Below are 17,736 nucleotides of genomic sequence, written 5' to 3'. Positions count from 1 at the left end.
AGGCAAAGTCTTTTCCCTGGGGTCGGGGAGTCCAGAACTAGAGGGCATAGGTTTAGGGTGAGAGAGAAAAGATATAAAAGAGACCTATGGGGCAACTTTTTCACACAGAGGGTGGTATGTGTCTGGAATGAGCTGCCAGAGGAAGTGGTGGAGGTTGGTACAATTGCAACATTTGAGAGGCATTTGGATGGGTATATGAATAGGAAGGGTTTGGAGGGATATGGGCCAGGTGCTGCCAGGTGGCACTAGATTGGGTTGGGATGTCTGGTCGGCATGGACAGGTTGGACCGAAGGGTCTGTTTCCGTGCTGTACATCTCTATGACTGTGAATAGCAAGGAAAGGGCAGACCTAGTGCTCAGAACACTTTCAGATTCAAACTGGCTTCGTGGTCCTCCCAATTAAAAATAAAATGTTGCACCAATCCCCAAGTCTGGAGAAATATGAGAGAAAAAAAATCAAAGACAAAGAAAAATGGTTCTACTCATAAACCTTCTGTGCACGTCTGACAAAATTATCAGAGGAATTCAACAGGCAATTTGAAGAATTTGACGCGATGGAATATAGCGTCACGTTTGTCTCAAATCCATTTCTTCAAGCAGACATTGGTGAGTTGGCTATCAAATTCCGTCAGGTACTTGATTTACGAAACAGAGGAGGTGAGATGAAGATAATTATTCTGTGAAATGTCATTGAGTTGAAATTTAGATTAAGGGACAACGATTTATGGGTTTTGTAAAAAGAGAAAAATACATCTTACTATCATCCTGTGCCTTTAAAGTGAAAACTTCCTTTGACTCCACATATCTCAGTGAGGCAGCATTTTCCTGAATGAATGCAATCAAGTCCTTGTATCACACAGATATCCATCTGATGTACTGTGTGTGACTAGCTGCCTCAAACTACAACCTAGATTTCAAGGCACTGACAGAAAACATGCATCACTCTGAAGCTGGGCAAGTAAAGGACAAAATGAAAAACTATGGATGCTTTGTTTTGGATTTATATAGCACTAAAACTTATATTTAGTTTGTTTTAATTCCATATTTTCATAGGGGTAGATCTTGGTTGCACTTAAATTCAAATCATGATTTTGGATTTATATAGCAATAAAACTTTTATTTACTTTGTTTTTATTCTATATTTTCTTAGGGATAGATCTTGGGTTGCACTTAAATTCAAACAGTGATTTTTGCTTAGAATGGTTGGAGACCACTGCACTGGGTATCTTTTCTTTAGGTTGTACCATTCTCAAGCCACCTAAATTAAAATCACTATTATTTTAACTTCAGAGCAAACACAGGAGTTGCCTAAAATTAATTTCCAGTAGTTATCATGCCCAATTTCTTACTAAAAAAACCTAATGTTCAGCCTCTACCCTCTAGCAGAACCACATACAGAACGATTGACTTTCTGGACTGGTCTGCCTCTCTGGACCACTACAGCAGACCAGTTTTGATCCTTTACCATTTCTTTTTTCACGCTAAACCCCATATCCACTTCAAGGCTGTAAAACCGGATGAAAATACCTGTATGCAAAACAACTTGCAAACTATTCATCATCGAGGCCTATAAAAACTACACATTTATGTTTTTTGGAATATAAACTGAGAAGGATGGGAATTTGGACACTTCTGTGGTACAGAGAATGAAGCAGCTTTTTAAAAAAATAAATCAAAGGTTAAAAATTGAACTGTGTGGTGTTTCTTGGTTACACAGTGCAATGTAACTTGAAGAAACTGGATTCTATACTTTTGCGAGATAAGATAGAACCAGCTGTCTTTGGTTAAAAATATCTGCCGAATAATAAGTTTTCAAATTAAGTTGTTGTTTGCCACAGCACCGAGAGAGGTTATGTTCAGACTGGCCATGGCTGAAGTTAACATAAAATGGCTGACCATGGTTTTTAGTTGACATAAAAATGGCTGAAGAAAATTGTCAGCTGAAGCAATAATCTATTCATAGCAGCCAGTTAAGAAATAAAGAGGCTTGAAAAAAAAATCCACAATAGGATCCTATTAAGCAGAATGTTGCTATTGTTTGCACAGAGCCATGTTTGATAAGGGATATCCTTAAGAAGCACTGATAGAAGCACCCCCTTACAAGCTAATTCAAAGGATGCCCTTTAACGGGCAGCATGGTGGCTCAGTGGTTAGCACTTTACCCACACAGTGCCAGGGATCTGGTTTTGATTCCCTTGTTCAAGAAGGGGAGTAGGGATAATCCTAGTAACTATAGGCCAGTGAGTCTCACTTCTGTTGTGGGCAAAGTCTTAGAGAGAATTGTAAGGGATAGGATTTATGCACATCTGGATAAGAATGATGTGATCAAGGATAGTCAGCATGGTTTTGTGAAGGGCAGGTCGTGCCTCACAAACCTTATTGAATTCTTTGAGAAGGTGACTAAGGAGGTAGATGAGGGGAAAGCGGTAGATGTGGTGTATATGGATTTTAGTAAGGCGTTTGATAAGGTCCCCCATGGTAGGCTACTGCAGAAAATACAGAGATATGGCATTGAGGGTGAGTTGGAGGTTTGGATTAGGAATTGGCTGGCTGGAAGAAGACAGAGGGTAGTAGTTGATGGCAAAGGTTCATCTTGGAGTGCCGTCACTAGCGGTGTTCCGCAAGGATCTGTTTTGGGACCATTGCTGTTTGTCATTTTTATAAATGACCTGGAGGAAGGGTTAGAAGGTTGGGTGAGCAAGTTTGCGGATGATACGAAAGTCGGAGGAGTTGTAGACAGTGAGGAAGGATGTGGCAGGTTACAGCGGGATATAGAGAAGCTGCAGAGCTGGGCAGAAAGGTGGCAAATGGAGTTCAATGTAGCTAAGTGTGAGGTGATTCACTTTGGTAAGAGTAATAAAAAGATGGATTACTGGGCTAATGGTAGACTACTTGGTAGTGTGGAAGAGCAGAGGGATCTTGGTGTCCATGTACACAGATCTCTGAAAGTTGCCACCCAGGTAAATAGTGCAGTGAAGAAGGCATATGGCGTACTGGCTTTTATTGGTAGAGGAATTGAGTTCCGGAGTCCTGAGGTCATGCTGCAGTTGTATAAGACTCTGGTGCGGCCGCATCTGGAATATTGTGTGCAGTTTTGGTCGCCATACTATAGGAAGGATGTGGAGGCACTGGAACGGGTGCAGAGGAAGTTTACCAGGATGTTGCCTGGTATGGTAGGAAGATCCTATGAGGAAAGGCTGAGGCACTTGGGGTTGTTTTCATTGGAGAAAAGAAGGTTTAGGGGTGACTTGATAGAGGTGTACAAGATGATTAGGGGGTTAGATAGGGTTGACAGTGAGAACCTTTTTCCACGTATGGAGTCAGCTATGACAAGGGGGCATAGCTTTAAATTAAGGGGGGGTAGATATAGGACTGATGTTAGGGGTAGGTTCTTCACTCAGCGAGTCGTAAGTTCATGGAATGCCCTGCCAGTAGCAGTAGTGGACTCTCCCTCTTTATGGGTATTTAAGCGGGCATTGGATAGGTATATGGAGGATAGTGGGTTAGTGTAGGTTAGGTGGGCTTTGATCGGCGCAACATCGAGGGCCGAAGGGCCTGTACTGCGCTGTATTCTTCTATGTTCTATGTTCTATGATTCCAGCCTTGGGAGAATATTGGTGTGGAGTTTGCACGTTCTACCTGTGTTTGTGTGAGTATGCTCTGGATTCCTTCCACAATCCAAAGATGTGCAGGTCAGGTGAATTAGCCATGGTAAATTGCCCATTGTGTTAGGTGCATTAGTCAGGAGTACATATAGGGTAGGAGTCTGGGTGGGTTACTCTTCGGAGGGTAGGTGTGGACTTGCAGGGTCAAAAGTTGAACTGTATGGTGTTCACTTCTTGGTTACACAAGGCAATGTAACTTGTAGGGAATCAACACTGTAGGGAATCTATTCTGTAAAAGGGGAAAAGTTTGACTCACGTTAGTGAGGAACCTTTAGGTAATTGTAATCACGTTTTCATATACTTTTTAATTAATATAATACACAATGAGAGATTTAACTGAACTCTGTAGACAGACAGCATTAGACAGTAGGGAGAAGCCCCCCAGTCTACTCGCAAGGAGGAATGAAAATCAGGTACAGGTGTGGTTAAAGAAGATGCATTGTGAAAACACAATGATCTGTGTCTGGTAAACATCATGTGATCATGGGAAGATCAAGAACTGTCCGACAACTGAGCACAGCAGGTCAGGCAGCATCCAAGGAGCAGGAAAATCGATGTTTCGGGCCAAAGGCCTTCATCCTGATGAAGGGCTTTGGCCTGAAAAGTAAATTTTCCTGCTCCTCGGATGCTGCCTGACCTGCTGTGCTTTTCCAGCACCACTCTAATCTTGACTCTAATCTCCAGCATCTGTAGTACCCACTTTCGCCCTGTCCAACAACTGATCAAGGCTTCACGTGATTGATGTGTATGTAGTCAATACTGATTGGATGTGTATGTCGTCAATAAATAACACGATTGATTTGCAACTGGCTTGTAAGCGCCGAGGTGTGCTGATATTAAAAGCTTATGTCATGGAAGAGGTTTCTGGTCCCCCCAGAGAATTTCTTCCCACTGGTGTAAAATGATAAGGCTGTTTGATACTGGAAGTGGACTCCGAGTGTCGAGTGATTAAGTTATTCTTTCCACCCCCAGTTACATTCAAACCTCCAAGAAGCCTGCAAGCCAAGGCAGCCAAAACTGTCTCTGTGAATAGAAGAAAACCAGCATTCAAAGACTCTGAAAAGATTAAAATAAAAATTCAACTCAAGCAAATACTAAGGTCCACTGACCATCTACAGTATTAAGGATCAGTTGCAGTCAATAACAACATAGCATCGCTGTCAAAAGCCAAAATAACTGTGAGAGAAAACATCGAATTTCATCCTCGAAGTTCGGTTCCTTGATGCACCACAATTTGTTCCTTTTTGTCTATGGTTTCCACCTAGGAAACATTTGCAGAACTCTGTCATGTGTATCCTGTTTGTGAATGATTGTGTTATCTGGATTTAAGTTTGAAAAATCATAATTAAGATTAGATTCCCTACAGTGTGGAAACAGGCCCTTAGGCCCAACAAGTCCACACTGACCCTCCAAAGAGTAAACCACGCAGTCCCATTTCCCTCTCACTAAAACACCTAACACTATGGGCAATTTAGCATAGCCAATTCACCTGACCTGCACCTATTTGGACTGTGAAAGGAAACCCACACAGACACAGGGAGAATGTGCAAACTCCACACAGACAGTCACCCAAGGCTGGAATCAAACCTGGGACCCTGCTGCTGTGAGGCAGCAGTTACTAACCACTGAGTCACCGTGCTGCCCGGTCTTTTTTGCCACTTGTTTAATGTAAGTTCATTTACAATAAAGTTTTGTTTACTCGCTTATCAATGGAACTTGATTAGTTTCTTTTGCCTCAGATAGCAAAGTCAAAAACCATCCTAGTGATTAAAATGGTTGATTTAATATTGGTAAATGCTTGTGGAATAGCAAGGCTTTACTGCCAGTGCTCCCAGTGCTATCAGTGTGACAGGCTCCAGGCTCATAAATGAAACTTTAAAAATTAATTACCATTTCTTCCCATTCAAAGCACAAAATGTATTAAAAAAAGAAATTAAATTCAGAGTACACACTGTTTTAACATTCAGATTCAAAGAAATTTGGCCAAGTTTCATCAATAATTATAACAATAGTGCTCTCTCTTATGAATTCAGATTTCAAATCTCCATCAACACAGTTTTACACTCATCTGTAGAAATCATTAATGGAATTGTCCACAGATTCACCTGGAAACCGAGCCTTTCCGTTAAATGTTGCTCATTCAATCCTTTTATTTGTTCCGAATTGAAGTAATTGTCAAAAGCTTTTCCAGCATCTTCCAAAGGATCTGTACTCATTTTAATATTCTGACAATTTAAAATCTCATCTGTTATTGAACCTACTGGAAATCTAATTATTCAGCTTCAGATTTCGCCTTTAAGTTTGAGGTCTTAAAAATACCACCTCTTTCTACCCTTGGTATCCTTTGACACATAGAGTCATAGAGATGTACAGCACAGAAACAGATATCCTAAACTAACCTAGTCCCATTTGCCAGCACTTGGCCCATATCCATCGAGCCCCTTCCTATTCATAAACCCAACCAGATACCTTTTAAATGTTGTAATTGTACCAGCCTCCACCACTTCCTCTGGCAGCTTATTTCATACATGCACCACCCTTAGGTTCCTTTTAAATCTTTCTGCCCTCACCTTAAACTTATGCCCTCTAGCTCTGGACTCCCCCACCCCAGGGAAAAGACCTTGTTTATTTACTCTATCCATGTCCTTCATGATTTCATAAACCTCTATACTCTCATCTGGTTGTGATCAGTTATCAATTTTAAGCCCAGCCAACCATTCTAATTCCTCCTCTTTATCAACTTCCACCGAACCCACTGTTTCATCTTTCATTGGACTTTGTAAAGATCCTTTTTCATGGTGAAGCTAAATGCAAAGTGCCTTAGTACCTCAGTCATGCTCTCTTCCTACATGTGTAAATCCCTTTTTTGGTCATTAATTGATCCTACTCAAAGGAACCTTGCTCAACAGGTCACCAGATGAAGCGACAATAGAGATATCAAGTACCAACTCTTCTACAGCCGTAGCCAAATAATGAGGCTCCACAGCCATTGTGAATCCATTCAGACCAGCTGAACATCCTGGATTTTACAGACATTTGATCCACAGCATACATGACTATTATTGTCTGGAAAGTGTGAGCAGGATGGTAAAGAAAATGGAAAGGGTGAGTTTATGTAGCTTTAGTTTTTGGTTATTATTTTCAAAACCACAGAATGTACAAGAAGAGGATTGATATAAGAGGCCACAGGGAATTTTTTGTCAGGAATTTCTTAAAGCAGGAAGAGCCCCTGGAAACCTCCTTACTTGCACCAGTAGCCTCCCAGACATTCACTATCCAAAAGCTCTGTGGGAGTTTGGATAAGAATTCACCACTGGATAAGATACCGAACGCAGTAATCGGAAAGTACCATGCAGGAGGTTGGCTTTGACTCCTAGGCTTCTGGAGGCATGAATATGCCTGGAGAGACACCATTGAGTGAAATATTTATGAGGGAATGCCATTGTTTTGATAAATCTTGTCTTAGAGTATGTCCATGATAGAATATATTACCTCTCAAACACTTGGATCAATGACAAACTTTTGTACGTCATTGCTTCTATGTTAAAGACAGCATGTCTGGAGGAATTCCAACTGGAAATCTCAATTAAGATTCCAGGGGTATTTAACAAACCTTTTCCAAAAAGGATAATGATGAGGTCAAGGCTAATGAAGCATGAAATCCTGAATATGCAACATTGGAAAACCAGAGCCGTATTACATTTTTCCTTTCCTTATTCTTTGATTGGATATGGGCCTCACTATTTGGCACCCAACTTCAACAATATATGAACAGAGCAGCTTGTTATCCTTTTTCAGAGTGAAGTTAAGAGTCAACTGTTGGTCTGGAGTCACATGTATGCCAGACTAGGTAATAATGGCAGATTTCTTTTTCCCAAAAGGACATTCATGAACCAAATGTGGTTTTCACTTCAATTTGCAGTAACAGACATTGACAGAAAGGTATAATATGCAGGAAGTTGACATGGTTTCCTTGGGCTTCAGAGACAAGACAAAGATTCACTGAAAAGGTTTGCAAAAACATACCATTGTCTTTCTGGGTCTTGCCTCAGGGGATTTCCATGGGGGTCCGTATTTCATCTCGATTCACCTGGACCCAAGACAGAGAACCTCCCTTTTGCAATACCGTATTGAGACTTCTAATGAATTATCAAAATAAATAATGATTGAGCAAAGGAAAATGAAGCCTGAAATTCCAAATGACAGTCTGGGCAAATATCTGCTAAGCTCTTGAAAAATTATGCCATGGCCTTGTCAAGTTTCCACTGGAATGGTTACCACTGCCTGGAGTATCAGACACTGACAGAAATATCTCTCATTTAAGTGCATTCAGTACAGGAGGAGACTCTCAGGCAGAAATAATGGGATTTCTGATAACTAGGTTTCTCCACACTCTCAAATTTTCACAGTGAGACTTATTATTGGATCATTGTTTCTTAAAATTGCAATCCACTAGCATACTCAATGGAAAATCTCAATTTGGATAAAATGGCTGAATCTTGGACAGATCCATTTCCTCCGCATTCTGACCTGTGGACAAATTAAGTAACACTCTTCTATTTGCCCACTAGCCTATAATAGTCTTCATTGGCTACTACATTCAATCATTCACCTTCAATTTGAAAATCAATCACAAGCAATATTTATATTGAGAGGAGGTGGGATGTAAATATTGAATGCCAAATGACATAGATAGCAGGAATGAATTGGCAAAGCAACCTTCACATATGAGATTGATTTAAATATCCTGAAATGGGGAGAGGTTTGTTCAAGTCTCCTGTCTGGTACAATGTTATCCATTTCAGTGCTTCCAGTCGTGTGAGATTCTGTTTTGAATGTTTGAAGTTGTTAATTAAAATCAGTTCTCACTGAATTTGGCAGCTTTTCAATTTCAGAACTTCCTTCTCCTTTTGAACTACTAAATGCTTGGCTACTCTCGATTTCTCACTTCCCTCTCATCCTCCATGTTCTCCTCCTACACTGAACTCAAGCCTCCTCAGAGCGTCATGCAGCCGGGAAGGCAGGAACCTCTAACCGTTGACTTTTCCACAAGTGTTAATAAGCCCCCATCCCAAAATAAATCTCTGGATGTAGCGCCTACACATGCAGAGTTAAATGGTTTCTGTTGTCAGGAGTAAGTTACAGCTACAGAGAAGCTCTGGTATTTGCTATGATTTCACTCAATGGTTTCTTTTTAGAAACCTACTCACAGCCGGAAGATGTTGAATTTGAGGGTTGCCTGTGATGTTAAGACTGCACAAATTAAACTTACTGTACCCGCAACATTGAAATGCTCAAGGCAGTTGTGACTCATAAATGACTGATTCGGAGATATTATTGATCATGAATATCACTGTGTTAATGATTTATTGTTAATAGTGAAATGAAGTATTTGCACAGTGACAGATACTAATTCAGCAAGCCCATTCAAGTCAATTTTTTTTAGAAACGGTGGAGATAAATTATCTTCATTTGAAGGTAGCAACCAATACAAATTATTTAGGTTGGTGCTCAGTTTATGGGGAAATGGAGAACAATTACTTGATTTATCCACTAAGGAGATTAGCTATTCACTTCTGTCTATGAGGCTGCAATAATGCAGCACAAATCCACAGCCATCTGGGCTGCAAGACATGGGAGACCAAGTTGGCATATGCCATGAGCTCTCAGAATCTTAGAGTCATTGAGTCATAGAGATGTACAGCATGGAAACAGACCCTTCAGTCCTACCTGTCCATGCTGATCAGATATCCCAGCCCAATCTAGTCCCACCTGCCAGCGCCCGGCCCATATCCCTCCAAACCCCCCCCTATTCATATACCCGTCCAAATGCCTCTTAAATGTTGCAATTGTATCAGCCTCTACCATATCCTCTGGCAGCTTATTCCATACACGTACCACCCTCTGAGTGAAATCATTGCCCCTTGGGTCTCTTTTATATCTTTCCTCTCTCACCCTAAGCCTATGCCCTCTAGTTCTGGACTCCCTGACCCCAGGGAAAAGACTTTGTCTATTTATCCTATCCATGCCCCTCATAATTTTGTAAACCTCTATAAGGTCATCCCTTAGCCTCCGATGCTCCAGGGAAAACAGCCCCAACCTGTTCAGCCTCTACCTGTAGTTCAGGTCCTCCAACCCTGGCAACATCCTTGTAAATATTTTCTGAACCCTTTCAAGTTTCACAACATCTTTCCGATAGGAAGGAGACCAGAATTGCACGCAATATTCCAACAGTGGCTTAACCAATGTCCTGTACATGACCTCTTAACTCCTGTACTCAATACTCTGACCAATAAAGGAAAGCATACCAAACGCCTTCTTCAGTATCCTATCTACCTGTGACTCCACTTTCAAGGAGCTATGAACCTTTACTCCAAGGTCTCTTTGTTCAGCAACAATCCCTAGGACCTTACCATTAAGTATATAAGTCCTGCTAAGACTTGCTTTCCCAAAATGCAGCACCTTGCATTTATCTGAATTAAACTCCATCTGCCACTTCTCAGCCCATTGGCATTTCTGGTCAAGATCCTGTTGTAATGTGAGGTAACCCTCTTCGCTGTCCACTACACCTCCAATTTTGGTGTCATCTGCATCTTACTAACTGTACCTCTTATGCTCACATCCAAATCACTATATAAATGATGAAAAGTAGTGGACCCAGCACCGATCCTTGTGGCACTCCACTAGTTACAGGCCTCCAGTCTGAAAAATAACCCTCTACCACCATCCTCTGTCTTCTACCTTTGAGCCCAGTTCTGTATCCAAATGGCTAGTTCTCCCTTTATTCCATGAGATCTAACCTTGCTAATCAGTCTCCCATGGGGAACCTTGTCGAACGCCTTACTGAAGTCCATGCAGATTACATCTACTGCTCTGCCCTCATCAATCTTCTTTGTTACTTCTTCAAAAAACTCAACCAAGTTTGTGAGACATGATTTCACACACACAAAGCCATGTTGACTATCCCGAATCAGTCCTTGCCTTTCCAAATACATGTACATCCTGTCCCTCAGTATTCCCTCCAACAACTTGCCCACCCACCGAGGTCAGGCTCACCACTATGTAGTTCCCTGGCTTGTCTTTACTGCCCTTCTTCAACAGTGGCACCACGTTTGCCAACCTCCAGTCTTCCGGCACCTCACCTGTGACTATCGATGATACAAATACCTCAGCAAGAGGCCCAGTAATCACTTCTCTAGCTTCCCACAGAGTTCTCTGGTACACCTGATCAGGTCCTGGGGATTTATCCACCTTTAACCATTTCAAGACATCCAGCACTTCCTCCTCTGTAATCTGGACATTTTGCAAGATGTCACCATCCATTTCCCTACAGTCTATATCTTCCATATCCTTTTCCACAGTAAATACTGATGCAAAATATTCATTTAGTATCTCCCCCATTTTCTGTGGCTCCACACAAAGGCCGCCTTGCTGATCTTTGAGGGGCCCTATTCTCTCCCTAGTTACCCTTTTGTCCTTAATGTATTTGTAAAAACCCTTTGGATTCTCCTTAATTTTATTTGCCAAAGCTATCTCATGTCCCCGTTTTGCCCTGTATTGGGTTAAGTCTTGCTCAAGTCAGACATCCTGTGGTTTGTGCCATGACTTAGAGTTTGTCATTGAATATAATTTATTGTGTAAAACTATTGAGTATGAGCTAATAATGGCATTGTAAGGGATATGGACTTTTGTTGAACAGGGCTGATGACGGGATAAACAAGGAGATTTGATGGAAAATAAAAAGCTGATAAAATCAAGTGAATTCCAACAAAAGAGAAATAGAAGGATAGATACAAAAATAGATTAGTTGAAGAGATAAAAAGGGCAATGCATTCATGAGTCATTGAACATTCTGATTCATCCTATAAAAAACATAGATTCACATGCTAGCCTTCTTGAGCATTCAATACCCATGTGTTCTTGGTGTAACACAGTCACAATATTTTGGCATAGTGTTTTTGATACTGGGACTTGTTTGCCCTTGAAAATAACTTGCCATAGTATACAACATTCATCTCTGTCTAACCAAAATGAATCAATCTTCTCAGATATCTCTTTAATGGGATCCTCATCACCGCATAATGATCTTTTATAGCACTTGCAGTTGCTCACCTTAGACAGTTTTTAATTGTAGCTGTTCATAATACCTCTGACCAAAGCATAATGAATCAAGCTCAGCACATGCTCAACTATATTGCCTAAGCCATCAATGTTTTAATCAAGAGGGATATCTTTGCCTTTGTGTAGGTTGGGTAATCCATTCCTCAGGAAAGATATAGTCATCCTGATAACTGGTTTATATCTCACGTCAAAATCATTCACTTGGAGATGGTCAACTTATTCAATTGAGTCGTGTGTGATCTGTTCTGTCACTGTGGACCTCATTTAAACCTCAGGAGTTGTGACTAGACAAATATTTGTGCATTCTAGAGTGCTGCCACTACTGGATCACTGACGTCTAAGAGGGAGAAGATATGAGCGAGCAAAGATAAGCTTGTGTATTTGCACTGGAGTGTGATTCTACGAATGTACACAATCTATGAAACACTCTACATTATATAGGCTGTACAATGGAGCACCAAAAGCTAAGGTACATATCTTTCAAGAAGCGTTCTGGTTAAATGTTGGCATTTGCTCCTGAATCAATCTTCGCTTTAATTGAGTCTTGCCACATTGCCTCATACTGTTGAAACGGTGTATGAAATTAACAAGATGGAAAATTTGATCATCTTCTGAAATTGCCTTTCACTTGATTGAATCCGAATCCATTGATATGTTTGCATTTATTCATCATCTTACCACTTGCCTTGTGGCCAGTCTTCTGGTGTTGAACCATCTCATTGGTCACCGATGTTTCATTACAGCATCTGGCTTGGCCTTTAAAACCAGATTTCCCTTGGCGCCATATGCTTTACACATATCAAAAAAAGATGGACAACAGGTGAGACAAACTGCATCTGTTACAGAGTTTGCTGGTGTACTTTGCTGATTGTCTGTAACGCAAATGTGTAATCATTGTTAGTCTGCCACTATGGTTTCATACTTACATCCATCCTCATGTAACCTGTAGATGTTATGACCCTTTATCTTGCCCAAAAGATCATTGCTAATGCCTTTAATTGATGTAAAAGTAATGGGTAAGTGATTGAATGTCTCTGACAGTTTCTTGTTGGAAAATCTGGTCACATCCTTTGCTGCAGCATCCTCCAAAAAGATTGGTCAATAGCCTTTTGTGATTGCTGTCTGCATGTCATGAGTTGGAGTCTGTTAACCCTAGTCAAGAAATTTCCAACTCTTCAGAATCTTTCTGATTGTATAGAGAAAAGACTGGATGTGTTCATTCTTTAAAGTTGCTCCTTGGCAACACCAGGCAAAATTTGTAGAGTTATTTTCCAGAGATTATGTACCACTTGATCTATAAATAGAAATACATTCATTATTCGAACTGTGCGATTCAGTTGGTGGATACCCACCCCATAATGAGATTTCTGTTATCAATGATTCAAATTTTAAAATGTTAAATTGTAACTTTAAGGCCTGTGTCTCTGGATTTGAGTCAATTAATTGTATTGTATGTTAAAAATGTTCCTTCTTTACTTGTTGTTTTGAGACAGTTTGCTATTTTTGTATTAACATTCATGAACAAAATGCTCTAGGCTCGGGGTCACTGGGTTCCAGTTTATAAAAAAGGCCTGCTGCTGATCTTTTACTTTTTATTGAAATTATTTTGTCTGGAAAGAGCTTACATTTTGATCAAAATAAATTATCTCTCTCTTGCTGATAGTTAATGCTGTATCCACAAATCAGTGCAGTTGTCTGTATTCACAAAATCTTTCTTTTTGACCAAATTCTCTCCATTGTCTTTCTGGTGTTCAATTAGCTTTTCAAATATCTACCATCAATATATTGAAGCCTTTTGTAGACAGACAATGCTGTTACCCTGGTCAGAACTTGCCTCAAACAGGATGGTTTTACCTGATATTCCACTGCTTGTGACAACTCCACTTCATAAGAAACTTGCCGTGGATATCCTGCCGTGGAAACTTCCAACAGATATTTATTACAGTAGCCCATTATATAGGAATACTATATTTCTCATGCAGTGCATCTGGACTAATATTGAACTATTATGTTACAACAGAAGACCATGCTTCCCGCAGAGTCCAAGTAATATGACGTAAGATGGAGGATAAGATCTTCATACTTTCAGATCACATGCTATGTGCAATGATGATGTCATGAACACGTCTCTTAAGCATACACTGACATATTGCTTGTGAGACAGATTATGTCAGCAGAGAAAGAAAACAGATGAATAGGAAGAAAAGGATTACTTGATGTGGAAAACAAGACATAGGATCAAGAATAGAGTCCCTACAGTGTAGAAGCAAGCCTTTCAGCCCATCAAGGCTACATCAACCACCCTCAATGAGCATCCCACCCAGACTCACCACATTACCCTATCCTTGTAACCCTGCATTCCCCGTGGCTAACCCACCTAGCCTGCACATCCCTGAACACTATGGGCAATTTAGCATAGCCAATCCACCTAACCTGTACATCTTTAGACTGTAGGAGGAAACCAGACCACCCGAAGGAAACCCACGGAGACACGGGGAAATGTGCAAACTCGACACAGTCGCCTGAAGGTGGGATTGAACTTACGTCCCTGACGTTGTAAAGCAGCAGTGCTAACCACCGAGCCACCGTGCTGATTTATGAAGAAAAATTATACTTTTAACTTGACATTTTGAAAATCTCTAAAACCAATTGACAACCTGCAGGAATAATACTCTGCCTTTTAATAGGCTTCATTTCTGAGAGACAGGAATTGGTATTGCAGTTACAATTCTCACATTATTGAATAAAGTTTGCATTATTAACAATGGGTCTAAAATCTTCGTGGTGCATTTAGTGGCCAAATGACAATCAATTCCAGAAAATTGTTTTTTCACAAAAATCTGAAGATTGAGAGTGGGAAAAAGAATAGATGATAACCAATAAGTTCCAGAGATTCACAAAATATGTATCCTCATCACCTGAACTAACAATGTAATTTATTCATCAGTAATGGTGTGCCATTATTTTTCCAGTAAAATCTGAGCCAATAATGTGAGCCAAAGATAGACCATTTTCATGTGTTTACAGCAAGGTTAGCCTTGTAAACATTAGAGAACTGACATAGTTTGTGCAAATTATAGAAGATAATCTCCTCTCCTCTGTCAGTTGATTATTTCACATTCTGAGGAATAATTTCTGATCTCAACAAATCTAAACATGGTGACGATACTGGGAGGAAGCTCTGCCCATATTTGAGCCATTTGGCAGCAGCTTCCCCTGCCCAGGATCAAACTGAGTAAATATGAGTCAGTGTTTGATTGTGGTGGAGGCGCGAGAATATAAAGACTGAATGCAGCAAGGAAAGGGCAGAGCAAGAGAGAGAAGCAGCTCCTTTACTCTGAGAAAGCAGCCAGCTGATCACACAAGAGGCAGAATGAAAGTCTTCCTCCTCACCATTGCTGCAGTGCAGATTCTCCACTGCTCAGGTAGGTCCCAGAGAGAGCGGCTCCTCATCAACCAACGAGTTATTGCCAATGAGGTTCACTCCCTCAGATATCACCGAGGTGGAAAAATAATTCGCTGAAGTATTCTGGAATCTTTTGTACAACTTATCCTTTTCTCTATCGACAGGAATACCGAGCCCTAAGGATGCTCTGAGAGTATCTGTTATAAAACTGAACCAAATCACCGAGACCAGCAATCTGTGTGGGATAACCAGGAGAAGGGTGAAGGATGTAAGTGTGGCCTGGTCTCAGTCTGTTTCACTCTCTAAAGTCGACGCGAATATTACTGAGTGGAGAGGGACATGGATCATGAAGCAGCATGTTATATTATACTTAGTATGATGGGTGAATTAGCTCAGAGTAAGAATATCAGATACAGTCAGACATTAATGAACTATTTTCTTCTCATTAGATTCATCACACAGGGAAATTGTCTTACAGCATGGATATAGCATTCTCTGTGAAAGAAACAATCTGCTCCAAGAATTCTGGACTGGAATTTGATGATCCCAGCTGTCACTTCTATCCCAAAAAGACTGCAGTAAGTTCTGAGTTACATTCTCACACTCAAATACTCATGTGTACAGAGTTCTATCATAGAAAAGTACATGTTCCATCAAAATGTAATTTTAATCAATTCTGCTTTGACAGGAGAGAGGTTTGTGCAAAAGCCATGTTGAATATTTTGCCGATGAGGTTGTTGACATTGATGTAGAGTGTCGAGGGTTGAAGACGGTGGACAGCAACAGTGACTCATCAGAATCAAATGAAAACAGTGTTGAGGTAACTTCACAATTATACATGTTGGGATAATGGGAGTTCTATTACTTCAGATAATTTGCAACATGTTTCATTGGTCTACAGTACTCTAAACATGGAAATATTAATATTTAAATACAGGTCGGAACCAAATCAAAAGAGAAATCAATTGAGAAGTCATCAAAAGTGAGTATAAACTAGGAATATTATCTTTTTTTTGCTGTTGATTAGAATTTTCAAAAGATTGCGGAAAATAGTTGGAATGGAATGTGAGACTTCAATTTGTTTTACTCTGAGATCCTTTGGGTTTGGGTTGGGAGTTTGATGCTGTCCCAAATACGGAGAAAGATGTTTTTCTTCCTTAAGGATGGTATCAGCTGAATATCTACAGGACTGGGCAGACACAAACAATGGCATTGGGAGAACAGTGTCTCACTACAGTAGACGATATTTAATGATCTGTTCTGGAAGCAACCTGTAGATTCATCACAAAAGATCCCATCAGTGGAGATCCTAATGCTTCATTAGCTCATTCACCAATATCGCAGGCACACCGGATTGATCGGTGCTGCACTGCAGAACAGGAGGTGTATGGTACCGGTCTCCCCACTCCATCATTGAGCCACTGACTCTCAACTCTAAAAGTTAAAGTTATAATCTAAAAGCTTTTGTTTGAAGATGATTCAAAAAATTGAGACTGTTTCCACAATCCCACATACATACAATTAAACTTTTCATTCTAGGTGAAAAAGCATTCAACACAAACATCACTCGAAGACTCTCCCGACGTGAGTATATTGTGGCATTTATGAAAGTGATCTGACAAAATTAAATTGTTGAAACCTGTATTCAACTGCACCTCAACAGATTCTGAGGCAGAAACAAAAACAGAAATTGCTATAGAAGCTCAGCAGGTCTGGCAGCGTTTGTGGGGAGGAATCAGAGTTAACGTTGAGTTAGGGTTGAGTGATCCTTCCTCAGACCTGAGGTTGAGCTGAGCCTTCCCAGCTATTTCTGTTTTGTTCCTGATTTACAGCATCCACAGTTCTTTCAGTTTTTATTCAGATTCTGAGGCAGCTTAGTTTCATTCAATTGGTCACAGCTAAAGAATAGAAATGTAAAGATTACATTCTCATATTGATTGTTTAATAAATAATAACTCTAAGTGATCCAGTGAAATTCTTGGTTGAAGGTAATTCCATTACTCAACATCATCGATTCCCTGTAACAAACAGATAAATCTGAATATTTTAAAACTTTTTTTTACACAGGAGCACGGCAAGTCAACAGAAACATCATTCGATGTATCTTCAAATGTGAGTATAAACTGGAAAATTGTCTCAGACCATTTGCTCTCGGTCATGATCATCAACAACGATGAAACATTGAACTCAGTCCATCTATAAATGACCATTATCTTCATTCTGTTCATTTCAGGAACTCCATGATTCAAGAGCCTGGCACTAACCAGGAATAAAACTTCTGAAAAGCCGCACTTGGTGTCAACTCCCGACCTCATTCTGATTAACAAAGATCAGTTATTGTATTTTACTCGATCATATATTAAAATAAGGGGACCTGAGGTTCCTGCTTGTACATTTCATTGTAACTGGGATATTCTATAGTTTGTAAATGTTCTGTTCTTCATTGTATATTGTTGTCTTGCATTCTGTGGATCATATTAAAATTGTAAAGAAAACATTTTCTGACATTGCTCCAAGTGTTGTTTCTCATTTTACTTATTGGAT

At 40.2% G+C, this 17,736-nt stretch overlaps 1 protein-coding gene across 1 annotated transcript; it reads left to right on the top strand.

Moving 5' to 3' along the window:
• The first annotated feature begins 15,084 nt into the window (after positions 1-15,084).
• Positions 15,085-17,529, top strand: LOC140481777 (secreted phosphoprotein 24-like). Its single transcript, XM_072578309.1, has 8 exons — positions 15,085-15,211; positions 15,357-15,460; positions 15,642-15,770; positions 15,881-16,012; positions 16,130-16,174; positions 16,732-16,776; positions 17,260-17,304; positions 17,426-17,529. Exons 1-8 carry the CDS (start codon positions 15,160-15,162, stop codon positions 17,453-17,455), a joined length of 582 nt encoding a protein of 193 aa, XP_072434410.1. The 5' UTR covers positions 15,085-15,159; the 3' UTR covers positions 17,456-17,529.
• The last annotated feature ends 207 nt before the right edge of the window (positions 17,530-17,736 follow it).

Source organism: Chiloscyllium punctatum, chromosome 10, assembly GCF_047496795.1.
Source record: "Chiloscyllium punctatum isolate Juve2018m chromosome 10, sChiPun1.3, whole genome shotgun sequence".
Taxonomy (NCBI): Eukaryota; Metazoa; Chordata; class Chondrichthyes; order Orectolobiformes; family Hemiscylliidae; genus Chiloscyllium; species Chiloscyllium punctatum.
Note: the sequence above shows the minus strand (reverse complement) of the source record. Positions and strands in the feature narration are given on the sequence as shown.